An 18,626-nucleotide genomic window follows, 5' to 3' on the forward strand; every position below is an offset into this window, starting at 1 on the left:
AAAGAGGCAGGCTAGCTCCCAAGTTGTAAACTTGCTTTGAATAATAAAGAGGCAATGCTAATCATGAGAGTCAGCCATGGAACCACAGAAGAAAAAGTCTCCAGTGGAAAAAATGGCAGTGTCCATCTAAGTAGAGACCAACAAAGAGGAAGCGTTTGCCCTGAGACTTCAAATAACTCTGGTCTCTGAGGCAAGGCTGTTTCTCATATAGAAGAGGTGAGTACAGGAAACTACAATTTGAGATTTTCTGGTCCTGTGACCGAGACACTCTCTATACCGATATGGACTAATCTTAGCCTGAGGCCATTAATCATCTGATACAGAGATACACACTAAAGATGATGAACTGATCACAGTAATTTATCTCCCATTTTTTATTCTTCTAATAAAGGGAGAATTTAAAAAAAAGAAATATGGAAGCACAGCAAAACGAGTTGAAGGACAAACTTTCTCGGGCCCTGGTTTTTCACACTATGATAATTTTGCTGAACCATAGAACGATTCTGTGACTTTACATGTATCTTAAAGCATTTCTCTTCATTTTGCAAATTTGGGGGGCTTTCTCCCAGCCCCCACTGTCTTCTAAGTACCTTTCAACCAGCTTTCTGCTCATGTGGCAATGTTTTCACGGGTTTTTAAAATTACATCTAGCTGTAAATGAGCTGAATATAACCAAGCCACGATTTTGTAACTACTGTGCACCTTATTTCCTTTTATAAATTATTAATCAGGTCCTTTTGAACATTTCATTGTTCTGGTAAAAATAACAAATGCTCTTTTAAATTTTTTAAAATAGTACCCCATGTGGTGCAAAAATATTTTCTAACAGTTTTACCCTGTGTTTATTACCATTTACTGCTGGTAGACCATGTCCTGATGTCTTACTTGATTTAATTTTTATAACAAAGTTTCAGGAACAAGTATGTCAAATTTGTTTCAGAAATCTTTTTTTCTTTCTTTTTCAGACGTAGTCTTTCATCAGGCTGGAGTGCAGTGGCATGATCTCGGCTCACTGCAACCTCCGCCTCCCAGGTTCAAGCAATTCTCCTGCCTCAGCCTCCCAAGCAGCTGGGACTACAGGTGCACACCACTACGCCCAGCTAATTTTTGTTATTTTTAGTAGAGATGGGTTTTCACCATGTTGGTCAGGATGGTCTTGATCTCTTGACCTCATGATCTGCCCGCCTCAGCCTCCCAAAGTGCTGGGATTACAGGCGTGAGCCACCGTGCCCAGCCACAACTTTCATTTATACATGAATTATGTGTGCAGAATCATATATATATGTATATGTATGAATGTGTCTGTGTGTGTGTGTGTGTGTGTGTGTGTGTGTGTGTGTATATATATATATATATATATATATATACACTTTTTTTTTTTTTTTTTTTTGAGACGGAGTGTCTTTCTGTTGCCCAGCCTAGACTACACTGGTGCACTCTCAGCTCACTGCAGCCTCCACCTTCCAGGTTCAAGCAATTCTCCTGCCTCAGCCTCCTGAGTAACTGGGACTATAGGTGCATACCACCACATCTGGCTAATTTCTGTACTTTTAGTAGAAATGGAGTTTCACCATGTTGGCCAGGCTGGTCTCGAACTTCTGACCTCAAGTGATCCGCCTGCCTTGGCCTCCCAAAGTGCTAGCACTACAGGCGTTAGTCACTGTACCTGGCCAGAATCCTGTATTTTTATATAAATAAAATTTTAAAGAAGCCTTAAAAAACTGATAAATGCTTTTTTCAAAAACTGAAACAATACAGGAAGCATCAGCTCCCCTGTGTGCAGCAGCAGGACAGGAAGAATGCACTTGAACTGACCGGCTGCCACTCAACTGCCAGGCCTGGGACTGCCAACTCTGCCAGGGCCAGGCATATGATAAGCACTTGAATATTTACTGAACAAATTCTCATGATTAGACCATTTCTGCATTTTCTTCTTAATGAAGAGAGGCTCTGAAAGGTACAACTATGTGGCCACAGATGTTGAGGCTGTGGAATGAAGTCTAAAATCGAGGTCTTCCTGTTTCTCAGCCCAGCACTGCCAATCAGCACTCATGTCCATCTTCCCTGCCTCCCATCTCAAACACATAGAAAAGATCCTCAAAAACTTACTGAGAAGGGCTGGGCACAGTGGTTTATGCCTATAATCCCAGCATTTTGTGAGGCCAAGGCAGATGGATCACCGGAGGTCAGGAGTCCAAGACCAGCCTGACCAAAATGGTAAAACCCCATCTCTACTAAAAATACAAACAAAATTAGCTGGGCATGGTGTGGTACACCTCACAAAAAAAAAAAGGGGGGGGCCTTACTGAGAAGGAAGCTACATGGTGCCTGCAGAGCGCTCTTCCGAGTTTTAACATGTACTCTTCCCACTGAGAAGCCAAGAGCCCTAACCCTAAGTGCTGTTCCAACACTCGTCACTTTACAGGGCTACAGTTAGTCTCAAGTCAAATTAGATAATACGTGGAGATGGACTTTGTATACTGTAAGCCACTGTGTCCAAAGACTAGTTACTGGGCTTTTTTTTTTTTTTTTTTTTGAGACAGGGTCTTGCTGTGTCATCCAGGCTGGAGTGCAGTGGTGCAATAATGACTCACTGCAGCCTTGACCTATCTGGGTTCAAATGATCCTCCCACCTCAGTCCCCCAAGTAGCTGGGACTACAGTCACATGCCACCATTTCAGCTAATTTTTGTAGAAACAGGGTTTTGCCATGTTGCCCAGGCTGGTCACGAATTCCTGCACTCAAGCAATCCGCCTACCTTGGACTCTAAAGTGCTTAGATTACAGGTGTGAGCCAACATGCCTGGCCTAATTTTTAAATTATGTATAGAGACAGTGTGTCGGGGGGCGGTCTCCCTATGTTGCCCAGGCTGGCTTGAACTCCTGGCCTCAAGGAATTCTCCCACCTCAGCCTCCTAAAGTGCTGGTATGACATGTGTCAGCCACTGCACCCAGAAGTTAGCATTATTTATGGAGACTTGCTGACCCTATCTAGAGCTGATATTCCTCTGGGAAGGTAGGAAAGGATACCTGCTAAAGGGTCCATGGCTCAGGGTCCTGTTCTCAGCTGCTCAGGTACCATGGGAAGAAGGGAAGGCTTCCCCGCACTCCTCTATATTGACAGTTCAGAGGGCCACACCCATCCCCAAACAAGCTGGCTCACCAGCAGGAAGAGTTCCCTGGGCACCACACACTTGCTCACACTCACCCTCCATGATGTCCCATCAAGGTCCCTCTGCAGCTCCTCCAGCAAGGCCACGGCCTCTTCGCCACTCTCAGGATTATGGAGCTGCACCCAAACCCGGAGCTCCCCAGGCAGGATGCTCAGAAACTGTTCCAGCACCAGCAGCTCTAGGATCTGTGCCTTGGAGAGAACGTCAGGCCTCAGCCACCAGCGACAGAGTTCCCGGAGCCGGCTCAGAGTTTCTAGGGGCCCCGAAGACTCATGGTAGCGAAGCTGTCTGAAGAGCTGGCGGAACAGCTCCTGGCCAGGGCGGTTGAGCGTCTGTGGCCTGGCAGCCTGCACTGGAGTATAGCTTTCATCCTCTTCTTCCTTCTTTATTGTCTGAAGCCGCCCTCGCTCCCTCGAAGACTGGGCCTGGGCTGGATAGACAGCATGCCACCTGCCTGGAGGCATCACTCCTGTTCAGGGACTAACCAGAAGAGCACGAGCTAAGTCCACCTTAGACGTGGGTCCTCAGAAGTATCTTCTCAGCACTGCAGTCAACAATGCCATTTGCTGGGACATCAGAAGTCATCGGCAAGTGACTGAAATAACCAGCATTTCTGTGCACGAGGGGATGAGAGAATAAAGTCCATTATACATGGTGCAGTTGGATTCTGCTGGTTGGGATCATCTTTGTATGTATAAGAAGAGCGTTTCCACAGATATATATGCCAGTATCAAGTAGACCAGAGCTAGGTTGTTCCCCACTGGAGTAAGCTAAGAAAATATCCCACAATAAAACATATGCTGAACTTATACATTAAAACTTTGTAAAAAACACAAAAGGATGATGAAAAAAGTCAGAGAAGATCTAAACAAATCAACAGACATACCATATGCATGTATGGAAAGATGTGACACAGTAAAGATGTAAATTCTCTCCAAATTGAGCTATAGGTCTAATGCAATTCCTACCAAAATCTCAACAAGATTTTTTGTAGATATAGACAAACTTATGTGGAAAGGCAATGGAATTAGAATAGCTAAAATTACGATAGGTCAGGCGTGGTGGCTAACACCTATAATGCTAGCACTTTGGGAGGCAGAAGTGAGCGGACAGCCTGAGCTCAGGAGTTCGAGACCAGCCTGGGCAACATAGCGAAACCCCATCTCTACTAAACATACAAAAATTAGCCAGGCATGGTAGTGCATGCCTGGAATCCCAGCTACTAGGAAGGCTGAGGCAGAAGAATCACTTGAACCTGGGAGGCAGAGGTTGCAGTGAGCCAAGATCGTGCCACTGCACTCCAGCCTGGGCAACAGAGCAAGAGTGTCTCAAAACAAGAAAGCAAACAAACAAAACCAAAAAACAATTATGACAAAGAAGAATAAATTGGGAGGGATCAGTCTGAAAACAATCTACCTGATTTCAAGACTTAGAGCTACATTAATCAATTCTATGTAGTACTGGTGGAAGAAGAGGCACTTAGGTCAATGGAATAAAATAGAAAAATCAGAAACAGAACCACAAAAGAATGCCCAACTGATTTTTTAAATATCAAGTGTGATTTTGCTATTATATTTAAAAATATCTCAAATGAGCAATTCAAAAACCAACAAAAAAAATCCTGAGAATCCCCTAGTTGATTTTATGACCCAACAATGAGTTACAAATTATAATTTGAAAACTACTAATCCAGCTTCCCACTCAACTCTTGTATTTATTTTTATAATTCATCATAAAATGTGGGGTCCAAGGGTTCAAGCCACTTTCAGGAGGTAGCACTTTGTGAGGCCGAAATGGGTGGACTGCTTGAGATTAGGAGTTTGAGACCAGCCTGGCCAACATGGCGAAACTCCAGGTCTACAAAAAACACAAAAAATTAGCTGGCCATGGTGGCATGTGCCTGTAATCCCAGCCATTCGGGAAGCTGAGGCATGAGAATTGCTTGAGCCTGGGAGGCAGAGGTTTGCGGTGAGCTAAGATCGTGGCACTCCACTCTGCACTCCAGCCTGGGCAACAGAGCGAGACTCCATCTCCAAAAAGAGACTATTTGGAGTATATTTTGGGCTCTGAAGGAATGTTTGTTTCTTCATACCTGGGGAAGGAGCTTGTGCTACGAATCACATCACTATGTAGAGGAGTCCACGCCTGCGATACACAAAACTGATTCTTTTTTTTTCCTTTTTTTTTTAAAGACAGGGTCTCTTTCTGCTGCCCAGGCTGGAGTGCAGTGGTGTGATCATGGCTCACTGCAGCCTCAAACTCCTGGGCTCAAGCAATCCTCTTGCTTCAGCCTCCATAGTAGCTGAGACTACAGGCATGTGACACCACAGATAATTTAAAAATTATTTTTAGAGATGGGGCCTATGTTACCTCAAACTCCTGGCCTCAAGTGATCGATCCTCCCATATCAGCCTCCTAAGTAGCTGGGATTACAGGCATGAGCCACTAAGCTTGACCTCCAATCAATTTTTGATAAAGATGTAAAAGCAGTTCAAAAGAGGAAGGGTAGTCTTCTCACCAAATGCTGGAGCAATTGGACATCCACAGGCAAAATAAGGAAAACTGACCAAAACCTTGCCTCTTGTACACTTGAATTCAAATGGATCAGACTTGGCCGGGTGTGGTGGCTTACGCCTGTAATCCTACCACCTTGGGAGGCCTAGGCGGGTGGATCACGAGGTCAGAAGTTCGGGACCAGCCTGACCAACATGGTGAAATGCCGTCTCTACTAAAAATACAAAAAATACAAAAAAAATTAGCTGGGTGTGATGGCATGCACCTGTAATTCCAGGTACTCAGGAGGCTGAGGCAGTAGAATCGCTTGAACCTGGGTGGTGGAGGTTGCAGTGAGCCAAGATCGTACCACTGCACGCCAGTCTGGGCAACAGAGTGAGAACTATTTGCCTCATCCTAGATCCTAAAGGTTTTCTCCTGGGTTCTTTTTTTTGAGTGAGACGTCTAAAAAAAAAAGGATCAGATTTAAAGTTAAGCCATAAAACTATACAACTTTTAGAAAACAACCCAGGAGGCTAGGCGCAGTGGCTTGTAATCCCACCATTTTGGGAGGCCAAGGCAGACGGATCACGAGGTCAAGAGATTGAGACCATCCTGGCCAACATGATGAAACCCCATCTCCACTAAAAATACAAAAATTAGCTGGGCATGGTAGTGCATGCCTGTAGTCCCAGCTACTCAGGAGGCTGAGGCAGAAGAATCACTTGAATCCATGAGGTGGAGGTTGCAGTGAGCCAAGATTATGCCATTGCACTCCAGCCTGGCAAAAGAGCGAGACTCCATCTCAAAAAAAAGAACCCAGGAGAAAACCTTTAGGATCTAGGATGAGGCAAATAGTTCTTAGGCTTGATACCTGTGATATTATGATACATATACACATTGGTTTTTATCCATGGTTCATGGCTCCTAACTCCCTAGCCCTTATTTCCTAAGTGATTAAAACAATAAGCATATCTTTTGTTGAATTATTTGGCCTTTGTCCTTGGTTCCTGAAGCAGCTTTGGAACTTCAGAGTGATAAAGGTAAGACAGCCTTTTGTTATAATATTGGTGCGTTTTAGGCCTCAGAAGCAGGACTCAAAAAATAGAACATCTCTCTCTGACCTTTTCTTGCCCTCCTTTCACCTGCTCCTTTTTCTCCCCAAGGCAGGCCATAGAAACTAAAAATACAGTCATCTTCCCCCTTTTCCGTCTTTCTGGGGGCCGTAAATTCTCTGACCTATCATATCTGATTGTAGGTCATAAGACACCCATTTCGGGAGTCCTGCCTCATACTCAGTAAGTCAAAATGCTGCATAGAGAGGCCAAGAAGAATTTGAACTAACAGCCTGAGTGTCCCCACTTAGTCTATTAATACGAGATCCAACTCTTTTTGTCCAGTCATGTTTTACATGGTTGTCCAAGCTTCAATCATGCTTATCCAATGAAGTATCCATAAAAGGTCCAAGAGGATGGGGTACAGAGAGCTATGGACAACTGCACTTGTGGAGGCTTGCAGGAAGGCGAACAAGAACTCATTCATGTGCCAGGATAGTGGTGCAACCCAACTCCACAGCAACAAAAGCTCCTGTACCCAGAACACTGCCAGACCTCCCCCTATGTATCTCTTCATCTAGTTGTTTATTGTATCCTTTAAAATATCCTTTATAATAAATTGATAAATGTGTTTCCCTGAGTTTTGTGAGCTGCTCTGTCAAATAAATTGAGCAACACAATCAGAAAATTAATCAACACAACAACAACAAAATAAAACACCCGGAAATAAAGCTAAAAAAACATGTACAGGATCTTAAAAGAGAAACAAAAGACATAATAGACCTGAATACATCTTAAGTATGGAAAGACAAATCTTTTCACAATGCCAATTCTTCCTAAGGTAATGTGTGGTTAATAAAATCCCAACCAAATTCCACTATCTCTTCTTAGGGCTTGATAAGCATATTCTAAAATTCAAGCAAATGAGTAAAAGGGCAAGAATAGCCACGATAACTTTTTAGAGGTGAAAATATTTGTTCTACCTGACATTAAGGCTTACTACAAAGCTACATTAATGAAAACACTATTACTGAAGGAATATGCAAATAGTAGATAAAAGAAACAGTACATACAGAATCCTGACATGGGCTTAAGCATACATATACATTTGCTCTATGATAGAGGCAGCATTACAAATCAGTGGGAAAGATTAGACTATCCAATGAATTGCATTGGGACAACTGGCTAGCCAAATTAAAATAACAAAAAAAAAAAAACCCACACACCAAAAAAATGAATTCTAGTTAAAGATTTATACTAAAAAGGCACTTTCTTCATGCCCCAGGAATTTTCCTTTTAAGACTTTCCCCTGAGAGCCAGGCATGGTGGCTCACACCTGTAATTCTAGCACTTTAGGAGGCCAATATGGGAGGATCACTTGAGCCCAGGAATTCAAGACCAGCTTGGGCAACACAGCAAGACTCCGTTTCTATTAAAAAATGAAATAAAATAAGAATCTATCCTGGAAAAATAGATGCACGGTATACGGACATTTACATAAGTGTACACTACAGCACTCTATAACATAATATTGAAAACAATCTACTTGCCCAACACTAGGCCTAAAGAAAAGTGAGCCAGGCGTGGTGGCTCACGCCTGTAATCCCAGCACTTTGGGAGGCCAAGGCGGGAGGATCACAAGGTCAGAAGATCAAGACCATCCTGGCTAATGTGGTGAAACCCTGTCTCTACTAAAAATACAAAAAATTAGCCGGGTGTAGTGACGGGCACCTGTACTCCCAGCTACTTGGGAGGCTGAGGCAGGAGAATGGCGTGAACCTGGGAGGCAGAGCTTGTAGTCAGCCGAGACTGCGCCACTGCACTCCAGCCTGGGCGACAGAGCGAGACTCCATCTCAAAAAAATAAATAAATAAATAAATAAATAAATAAATAAATAAATAAATAAATAAAAATTAAAAAAAGAAAAAATAAAAGTGAAACTGCCTTTGCAAAATTGTGACTGACACAGTGAAAGAGATCTAACTTAACTGATTCCATCTTGCTTCTAACCTCCAAGCTGTCTTTGTTCATTCCTGGGCACAGGCTGAACTAACTTTGGGAGAAACTTATAGTTTAAACAAAGACAGTAACAGCCCTTTCCCAAAGCAGACCTCCTCCTTGCCTGGGGACTAGATTGCCTTTATAGAACTAACATTAGCCACAAGATTAGAAATTATGGTTTAGGAGTCATGCAGCTGGAAGCTACAAGATTCTGACCCTCCCTAACTGCTCCTAAGATCAGTGCCTGAGATACCGTGCAAACCCTGCACTTGATGGATTAGCTGGCACAACCCAGACCAATAAACTGGCTCATCTGATCCTGTGGCCCCCACCCAGGAACTGACTCAGCACAAGAAGACAGCTGCGACTCCCTGTGATTTCGTCTCTGACCAATCAGCACTCCTGGCTCACTGGCTTCCCCCCATCTACCAAGTTATCCTTAAAAACTCTGCTCCCTGAATGTTTGGGGAGACTGATTTGAGTAATAAAACTCTGGTCTCCCGCACAGCCAACTCTGTGTGAATTACTTTCTCTATTGCAATTCCCCTGTCTTGATGAATCAGCTCTGTCTAGGCAGCAGGCAAAGTTTACTCCTTGGGCGGTTACAAATTTGGGGGCTTGTCCGGGACTGCCCTTGTGGCTACCTGCCCCTGGTTCAGTGGCCCCCCTCCAGCGATGGATCCAGAAGGCAGCCCAAGCAGCCACCTAGTTCTTTTGGAACCGGGGGCTGATTCTGGTACTCTCTCTACTGGTGGGGCACTGCCGACCCAATGTGTCTGTCTGTAGCCCCATTGCAGGGTGTCTGCATTGGTGAATATCCTAGGCGTTGCCAATGCCTTCTTCCTTCTCCCAGCAGCTTCTGTAGCCCTATGGTGTGGTGTCTGTAGCCCCATTATGGAGTGTCTGTTTGTAGCTCCACCATGGGGTGTCTGTGTCTGTAGCACCATTGCAGGGTGTCTGTTTGGCTCCTGAGGGACTCTTTCTAACCAGTAGGAAGAGTCCTGGTTTGGAAGACTTCTAACTCAATGAGGAAGATTTAGAGGTTTCTCAGACCGAGAATAGGAGGATAGTTTAGTTAGGGATCTGATTTGGAAGGCCTTCTGTCTGCCTCACCTTTGCATGTGTTTGTTTATGTGGAAGGGATCTCAGAGGCGTTCCTGATAGAAGTCCAGCAGGCCTAACTCAAAGAACCCTCCTTATTTGTCTGGTCACATTCGATGAGCTCTAAAGAAGGCTCAACGCTCAACAGGTCTGTCTCTTGGGATGACTATCTGCTCTCCCCCTTGCCCAGAGACCCCATTGTGAATTACCATTCACAGGTTGTCCCTTCCCATCTGGAATGGATCAAAGACAACAGGGACCAACGGGAAGAAGTTTGAGCTCTGTCAGGTTGGCTTTGGGTGCTGAACAAGGTGACTAATGTTTGTTTTGTTATGTGTGTTTTGCTGGGATAGAAAATGTTAATTTGGTTCCCTATGCAGCCTGTTGGGCAAATTAAGAATCTTGCCTATGGTTCCATAAAACAGGAAAGAGTGATTTTCTTTTGTAAAGTGGCTTGAACCCCACAGCTATGGCACAGTGAGGATGGTCATCAGAAGCTGCTCCATTCTTCTGGAAGCTGCAGAGAAAAGGAGCCCAGAAACCTGGTATGCCAGCAAAAAAGGGTAAGAAAGGCTTACCAGGCAAGTTTTTGGTCTCTCTTTCTCTTGTCTGGGTAAACGTCACTATTGGTTTCTCTGCAAGGGTTTAATAGAAACTAGTCTTAGGCGGCAGCAAATCTGGTGTACTTTGCGCTAAGAATTTGTCTTTCTGTGTTCTGTAATGGAGAAAGGAGTATCACAGGATAGAATGTGGGTTTAGGACCCCTATAAGCCTGCTTTTCAAGCCAGCCTAGCAGGTTGGACAGTTACTTTTTGCTACAGGTCTCTGAAACCAATATCGTATGAAATTTGTCTTGTTTTCTGTCCTTAAGAGCTTAACCTTGTGACCACATGGGGATACTTTCTCTTGGTTTCCACCATCCAGAGGACAGGAATTTTGAGGTTCGTGGCACAGCCCTAAAAATTATCTTGAGTAGTTAAAAAACTTGGCAAGCTTGAAATTGGCTTCCCTACACTCCTTCTGGGAAGAACCATAGAAACTGCTCATTGCTCTAACTCAGTAGCTAAGGCTTTGCTTTTATGACAGTGGCAGCCTGGGTTCTATTCTCGGCTTCCGGAATGATTCCTTTCTGGTTTTTTTATGTAACTTTTCCATTTATTGAGGTTCCCCACCCGCCCATGAATAGTTTCTGATTTCCTATCTTGAATTTTCCTTTCTCTAAACTACCCTGGGGGAGATTCTAAATCTTGGGGAAAAAAAAAAGAAAGAAAAAAAAGAAACTGCTTATCATCTCTTTGAGACACCCGTGTGTCCATGGCTAAGTTATAACCTTAGTGAAATCTGATTAATTTCATGTGGGAAGTTACCTGCAGTAAAATTCAAAAGCCAAAAACATTGGCCGCTTGGTATGGCTAAAGTTGGGTAATAAAAAATATTTAAAGCATTTTTTTAAGAGTGCTATGGTTAAAAGCTTAATTAAAAGTGGATAAACAAGCTATAGGTATATTTAAAAGGTCTCTTCTTTTTCTTCTTGGAACTTGTTTTTCCGGAAAAAGGTTTTTTCTTCTCAGTCGACTGAATTATCTTTCTTCCTTTTGTGTGTGTGTGTGTGTGTGTGTGTGTGAGACGGAGTCCCACTCTGTCGCCCAGGCTGGGGTACAATGGCACGGTCTCAGCTCACTGCAACCTTTGCCTCCCAGGCTCAAGCAATTCTTCTGCCTCAGCCTCCCAAGTAGCTGGAATTACAGGCGCCTGCCACCACACCCGGCTAATTTTTGTATTTTTAGTAGAGACTGGGTTTCACCATGTTGGCTAGGCTGGTCTTGAACTCCTGACCTCAGGTGATCTGCCTGACTCAGCCTCTCAATGTGCTGGGATTACAGGTGTGAGCCACTGAGCCCAGCCTGTCTTGCCACTCTTAATGCACAGATGAGAGGCCCTAAGATAACTTCTGGTAGCCTGCGACTCATTGGGAAAAACAGACGAGGCACCACAGACCCTGTTTTGGGGGAAACAAACAAGCCACCTCTGTTTTCCTCATGAAACCATAGGAATTAAAAGCTGATCTCTTTCAAAATCAAAGGCTCTGTTCTGTTTTGCGTTGTGTTATCTGACGTTTTTGAGTATTGGGGTATCAGAAATTACTTCGCATTATGAGAGAGCTTTGGTGTGTAATAACTACGTATACTTTAAGGGATGGCTAAGAGTAACTACGGAGGGATACTTGATTCTGCACACTTGGATCAGAGAAGCATGCTCTTGGCCACCTGGAAGATAAGGAAACATCCCCACCTCCCACTGGGAGATGAGACTCCCATGAGAGATGGGCTGATTACAAAACGGGATAATTCGGTTTGGGTTGCCTTGCAATGAAATGCAGGGTAGAAGCACTGCACTGTCGACTGGTTACGGTAGCTCATGCCTGTAATCCCAGCACTTTGGGAGGCTGAGGTGGGCGGATCACTTGAGGTCAGGAGTTCGAGACTAGCCTGGCCAATATGGTGAAACCTTGTCTCTACTAAAATGTAGACATTAGCCAGGCATGGTGGTGCGTGCCTATAGTCCCAGCTACTCGGCAGGCTTAGGCAGGAGAATCGCTTGAACCTGGGAAGCGGATGTTGCAGTGAGCTGACATCATACCATTGCACTGCAGCTTGGATGTTGCAGTGAGACTCCATCTCAAAAAAAAAAAAAAAAAGGCAGCAGCAGCACTGCACTGTCTTCTCTAGCATTTCCCTCCTTTTGGGGATCCAGGAACCAGTATAAAAAGGCGCCCTTAATTTTGGGGATCTGTCTTTGCCTTCAGCAGCTTACTTGCTGCTTATGTGGCCCTAGAAACACATGCTTTCCTGGCCCTGTTCCTCCAAGGGCTCAACTCTGAAGCCAGTAATCCAACCAAGAAACTGGCAAATGAAAAATCTTACAAGGGCTGAATCTTCTGTCTGTGTGTTTCTATACGTTGTATGTTTATATACAAAAGAGCTCTGATTGGCTTAGGAAAGTAAGCGCTTAAATCAAATATTTTGTCAGAAAAATTAAAACTTTTAATGCCTTTTTGTTCACGTGACTTTAGTATTCTTTTGGAAATAAAGACAGTTTTAAAGATAAAATAAAATGTCTTGAAAATGGAGACATTTGGTCTAAATTAAGATATCAGATTTGCCAAATGCTTTAAGGTCAAATTGTTTCTTTGACTTTTGAGAATTGTTCAATTTATCTATTTTGGAGCATTAGATTATAGACAAGGCCTTGGGACATATGGAGAGCCATGCCCATTAGCTATGCTAAAAAGAGTCAGACCTTATCGTCATTTCTGTCTGATATCCTAGGCTCCACCCCAAATACATAATTAAAATCGCTTGCTTGGCTGGGCACAGTGGCTCACGCCTGTAATCCCAGCACTTTGGGAGGCCGAGGTGGGCAGATCACGAGGTCAGGAGTTCGAGACCAGCCTGGCCAGCATGGTGAAACTCCGTCTCTACTAAAAAAAAAAAAAAAAAAAAAATGAGCTGGGCACGGTGGCATGCGCCTGTAGTCCTAGCTACTCGGGCAGCTGAGACAGCAGAATTGCTTCAACCCAGCAAGTGGAGGTTGCAGTGAGCCGAGATTGCACCATTGCATTCCAGCCTAGGCAACAGAATGAGACTCCGTCTCCAAAACAAAAAATCGCTTATCAGGTTTTCCACTAAAAATAAAATTTGCTAAGAGTTAACATTGTAACATTTAATTGAGACCACTGGAGAAACAGTTTTACATACAAGGTGTGTAGAAAATGTGTTTTTGGTAAAAGATTATAAGAAGGCATGGGAACATGGCTTTTGTTAAAGGGAATGTAATTTTGTCCATTTCAGAGGGTTTTAAGGATTGTCTTCACCTAAAAGAGGAATGGAACAAAACTGAAGGTTTAAGCAAAGTGAAAAGGGTTTGTGAAGGGTTGATCCTGTAAAAATTCTGTGGGTATAAACAAGTTGGCTAAGATTCAAAAGAAATTATTTAGCTTTTTTCCATAGGTTAAAAAATTAAAATCATAGTGATGTGGGGCCAAAATCCAGGCCCATGTGTCCGAATAACAGGGTTTTCTTAGAAAACTGATCTGCTGTTTGATGGAAAATTGTAAAGGGCTCTAAAAAGTTTATGAAAATCTTATCTTATGGTCAAACTAATTAAAACTGGATAGAGATACAAACTTTTATTTAAAAAATTAGCTTTAGGCCGCTCACCGTGGCTCACGCCTGTAATCCCAGCACTTTGGGAGGCCAAGGCGGAAGGATTACCTGAGGTTGGTAGTTCAAGGCCAGCCTGGCCAACATGGTGAAACCCCCTCTCTACTAAAAATACAAGAAATTAGCTGGGTGCAGTGGCGCGCGCCTCTAATCCCAGCTACTCTGGAGGCTGAGGAAGGCAAATCGCTTGAACCTGGGAGGCGGAGGTTGCAGTGAGTTGAGATCACGCCACAGCACTCCAGCCTGAGCTACAGAGCAAGACTTTGTCTCAAAAACAAACAAACAAAAACTAGCTTTAACATTAAAGATGCATTAATGCAAAAATGAAATTTGGTTTTCTCTTTTGAAGATGATTTTTAAGTAATGTTAAAAGATAATAAAAGGGTTTTGTTTTCTCCTTTGGGTAAATGGCAGGGAAAAAAAGGAGAGAAGAGAGATTCGGTTGGCCTCATGCTATGTTCATTGGGTCTTCTTTGGAAAGCTAAGTCTCCTCTATCAGAGTAAAGGTTTTTCTTTTTAAAATTTTTTTTTTGAATTTTGGCCAAATGAATGATTTGTGGTGACCTGGGATTCTATTTTGTGATATCCAGTGCTTTAAACCTTTGCTAATTGACAAACTTTCCAAAATCAAATTATAAATTATGTCTCTTTCCAACCTAGAATTTTAGATATTCGGTCCTCTAAAGTCCAAAAATGGCATTTGGCTTCTTTGGTACAAAAATCATACAGGAAGCATTGTCAAATATAAAATGGTGTTTGGCTTTCTTTGGCCTAGATGTGTGCAAGTGTGTTATTAGTATATGTTCTGAAATTATGTAAAACCCCATAATACTAATATGACCTAGTATATGTTATCAGTAATAATTATAATTATGTTAACACACTGTATGCCATGGAGGTGGCAAATTTCCTTGTCAATCGTGTCTTTAACTGTGGCTGCCCTAAAATGTTTTTGTCATCCACAGACAATTGTCTCATTTTGGTCCTCTTTAAAATATGGTTTTATAATCTGGTATAAAATTTAACAGGTGCTCTTAATGCAGGATTCTGATTAATTAACTCTGGAGATTGTAATATTAGAATAAACACTTTCAAATAGAAGAATGAATGGTGTTTGGTTTACTTGGGACTGTGTTTAAATATGTTATCAGTATGTGTTCCAAAATTATGGGAAACTTCTATAATGCTGACATAATTTAGTGTACATTATTATAATTGTTATGTAAAATTGTTGTACGCCACAGAAGTAACCAAAATTCCTAGTCAACTGTAGCTTTCATAGTGGCTACAGATTTTTGTCATCCACAGATATTTTGTCTTGCTTTGGTCCTTTTCAAAAGGCAGTTTATAATCAGATGTAGGACTCTAAGTGCCAGTCTCAGATAACTTTAAAAATTGTGCTATTGGAATAGAGAATAAAACAAGCTCCTAGGACTCTCATGGAAAGTTAATGTGTTAAACACTGCTAAGCCTTTTGTTTTCAGAGTTAAGATAACTTATTTCTTTAGAGCTATTTGCAACTTTTAATGAGTAAAATATTCTCCTGCGAACAAAATTTGAAGCATATTTGTTCCTTTCTACCTGATTTATCCAGAATTTGGAAACTATTTGTGAATATTCTCAATGGCAGTACAGTTCATTGAGTAAGTGCCAGAAGAATCTGTTTCCTTTTGTAACAGGACACAGCTGAAGAAATCATGCTTCCTTTAAAGAATCAAAGTTGACTTACAGAGCCAACTAAAGCCTGTTGGGGAATCTGGCCTCATACCTTGCCCACACAGTCTCCGTACAAGGTTCCTGACGACCTGTGGTAAGTAAAGAATGTCACTTTCTAACAGGTCCAGGAACCCCAAGTTACCTTGGGACCTGAAGAGGAGAGGAATTTGCCCAACTCACAGGTATTTGAGAGTACAAACCCATGGCTGGGCTTGGCTTTCAAAAAGTCTTAACTGAGAATCTGCATGGAACAGAGTTCTATCAAAGCCAACTTAAAAAGCCTAAGTGAAAAATAATATTCTTGGGGCACTTTATGCAAACAATCAGGCCAAGCACAGTAAGACTAAAGTTTATTTTGTAAACAAATCAGTTCTATCAAGATTTGTTTTTAATAAAAATGGGGACTGGAGAGAGAAAATTATGCTTCAAAACTATAGTACAGTGTTGTTCACTGTTCCTGAGGCTTTTTCTCTGCAGTTTAAACTAAATTCTAAATTCTTTGTGGGTTAGAAGTTCCCAAACTAATACTTTCAAATCTTTGCTTTTAAAATTGGGAATTGTACTCCTGATCCTAGGACTCATTCTTTACCTTACAGTAGGCTGTTTCACGTAAACACTGTAGTAAAATTACAAATGAAAATACTAATGTTGTCATGCAAGCCATGAACGCCTGGCCAGGCCTGCAGGAGTACACTCAGACAGTTGCAAAGCAGTTCTACTCTTCTCATGTTGGGGTTCACTCCCATTCCCACTATGTCCCCTGTCAGCAGCAAGAAGCCAGAGCAATCAACGGTCTTTTCCCACCTTCATAACCTACATTTTATTAAGGTGTCATAAAACCCAAAGGGAGGCACTGAAACTGTCATTGCAAAATTATGACTGAGACAGTGAAAGAGATCTAACTTAACCAACTCTATCTTGCTTCTAACCTCCAAGCTGTCCTTGTTCATTCCTGGGCACAGGCTGAACTAACTTTGGGAGAAACTTATAGTTTATAGTTTAAATAAAGACAGGAACAGATCTTTCCCAAAGCAGACCTCCTTCTTGCCTGGGAACTGGATTGCCTTCATAGAACTAACATTAGCCACAAGATCAGAAATTACAGTTTAGGAGTCATGCAGCTGGAAGTTACAAGATTCTGACCCTCCCTAAACTGCTCCTAAGATCAGTGCTTGAGATATTTTGCAGATCCTGCACTTGATGGATTAGCTGGCACAACCCAGATCAATAAACTGGCTCATCTGATCTTGTGGCCCCCACCCAGAAACTGACTCAGCACAAGAAAGACAGTTATGACTCTCTCTGATTTAATCTCTGACCAATCAGCACTCCTGGCTCACTGGCTTCCCCCAACCCACCAATTATCCTTAAAAACTGCTCTGCAAATGCTGGGGGAGATTGCTTTGAGTAATAATAAAACTCCAGTCTCCCCCACAGCTGGCTGAATTACTTTTTCTCTATTGCATGAATTACTCTTTCTCTATTACAATTCCCCTGTCTTGATGAATCAGCTCTGTCAAGGCAGCAGGCAAGGTGAACCTCTTGGGAGGTTATAAAAGTGAAGCATTTGGCCAGGTGCAGTGACTCATGCCTGTAATTCCAGTATTTTGGGAGGATAGTGAGAGTCTGTCTCTTAAAAAAAAAAAAGTATTTTATAGGATGAAATACTCACACACCTAAAAGGAATGTACTAGAATTGTTATACATCAACATAACTGCTTCACCATATGCCAGGTGATAAGGCTCTGTAGCTAAGGTTACAAGGCAACTAGGTGTCACCCAAGGAAGAGACAGTGTATGACTTGAGGTCACTCAGAAAAGACACCACCCCCACCTAGCTCAAGAGATACAATGTTTACTTATGGAGACAGAGAGTGCACAAGATCCAGCCACTTGCAATGTGTTGGTCCCTCATGGCCAGCAGAACCACTCAACAGTCTACACAGGTGGTGTGTGTATACACGCTTCATATTGCAGTAGAAGGACCTTAAATCCCTCCTCTGTGGGGTCTGAAATGCAGAAAGCTAGGAGCATGAATGAGGGCTACTGATTCATGCACTTAGAAACAGAACAAAGGAGGCCAGGCACGGTGGCTCATGCCTGTAATCCCAGCACTTTGGGAGGCCAAGGTGGGCACATTACCTGAGGTCAGGAGTTTAAGACCAGCCTGGCAAACGTGGTGAAACCCTATTTCTATTAAAAACACAAAAATTAGCCAGGCGTGGAGATGTATCGCTGTAATCCCAGCTACTCAGGAGGCTGAGGCAGGTGAACCACTTGAACCCAGGAGGTGGAGGTTGCAGTGAGCCAAGATCATGCCACTGCACACCAGCCTGGGTGACTGAGCAAAACTCCATCTCAAAAAAATAATAATAATAACAAAACAGTAACAAAAACAAAAAACAGAATAGAGGAGTACATCAAGTGCAGAAAAACAAGATAGTCCCTCACAAGATGTTAAACCCAGCAAAGGTTGTGAGGACTCTTTCACTCTTTCGTAAGGAAATGTTTTGGGCCCAAGGCCACTCTTTTTTCTCACTCTGTCATCCAGGCTGGAGTGCAGTAACACGACCATAGTTTACTGCAGCCTCAAACGCCTGGGCTCAAGTGATCCTCCCACCTCAACCTCCTGAATAGCTGAGACTACAGACATGTGCCACCCTCACCCTGCCTTTTTTTAACAGATAGGGCCTCACTATGTTGCCCAGGCCAGTCTCAAACTCCTGGCTTCAAGAGATCCTCCTGACTTGGCCTCCCAAAGCACTGGGATTACAGGCATGAGCCACAATGCCTGGCATCCAAGGACATTCCTACACAGCCAAGTAAGGAGAGAGAAACTGTGCATGACTGCTTTTCCCAACAATA

The 18,626-nt window shown here is 42.9% G+C and overlaps 1 protein-coding gene across 8 annotated transcripts in view; it reads right to left on the reverse strand.

Annotated features, from left to right (window-relative positions):
• Positions 1 to 18,626, reverse strand: part of ZNF445 (zinc finger protein 445) — a 69,400-nt gene that overhangs the window by 10,242 nt on the left and 40,532 nt on the right. For all 8 annotated transcript variants that reach the window (XM_045386404.2, XM_074031875.1, XM_074031879.1 and 5 more), the window contains one exon: positions 3,208 to 3,785. In XM_045386404.2, the coding sequence (XP_045242339.2) occupies positions 3,208 to 3,636 (429 nt within the window). In that variant the 5' untranslated portion in view covers positions 3,637 to 3,785. The remainder of the gene's footprint in view (positions 1 to 3,207; positions 3,786 to 18,626) is intronic.

The sequence above is a fragment of the Macaca fascicularis genome, chromosome 2 (genome assembly GCF_037993035.2).
Source record: "Macaca fascicularis isolate 582-1 chromosome 2, T2T-MFA8v1.1".
NCBI lineage: Eukaryota > Metazoa > Chordata > Mammalia > Primates > Cercopithecidae > Macaca > Macaca fascicularis.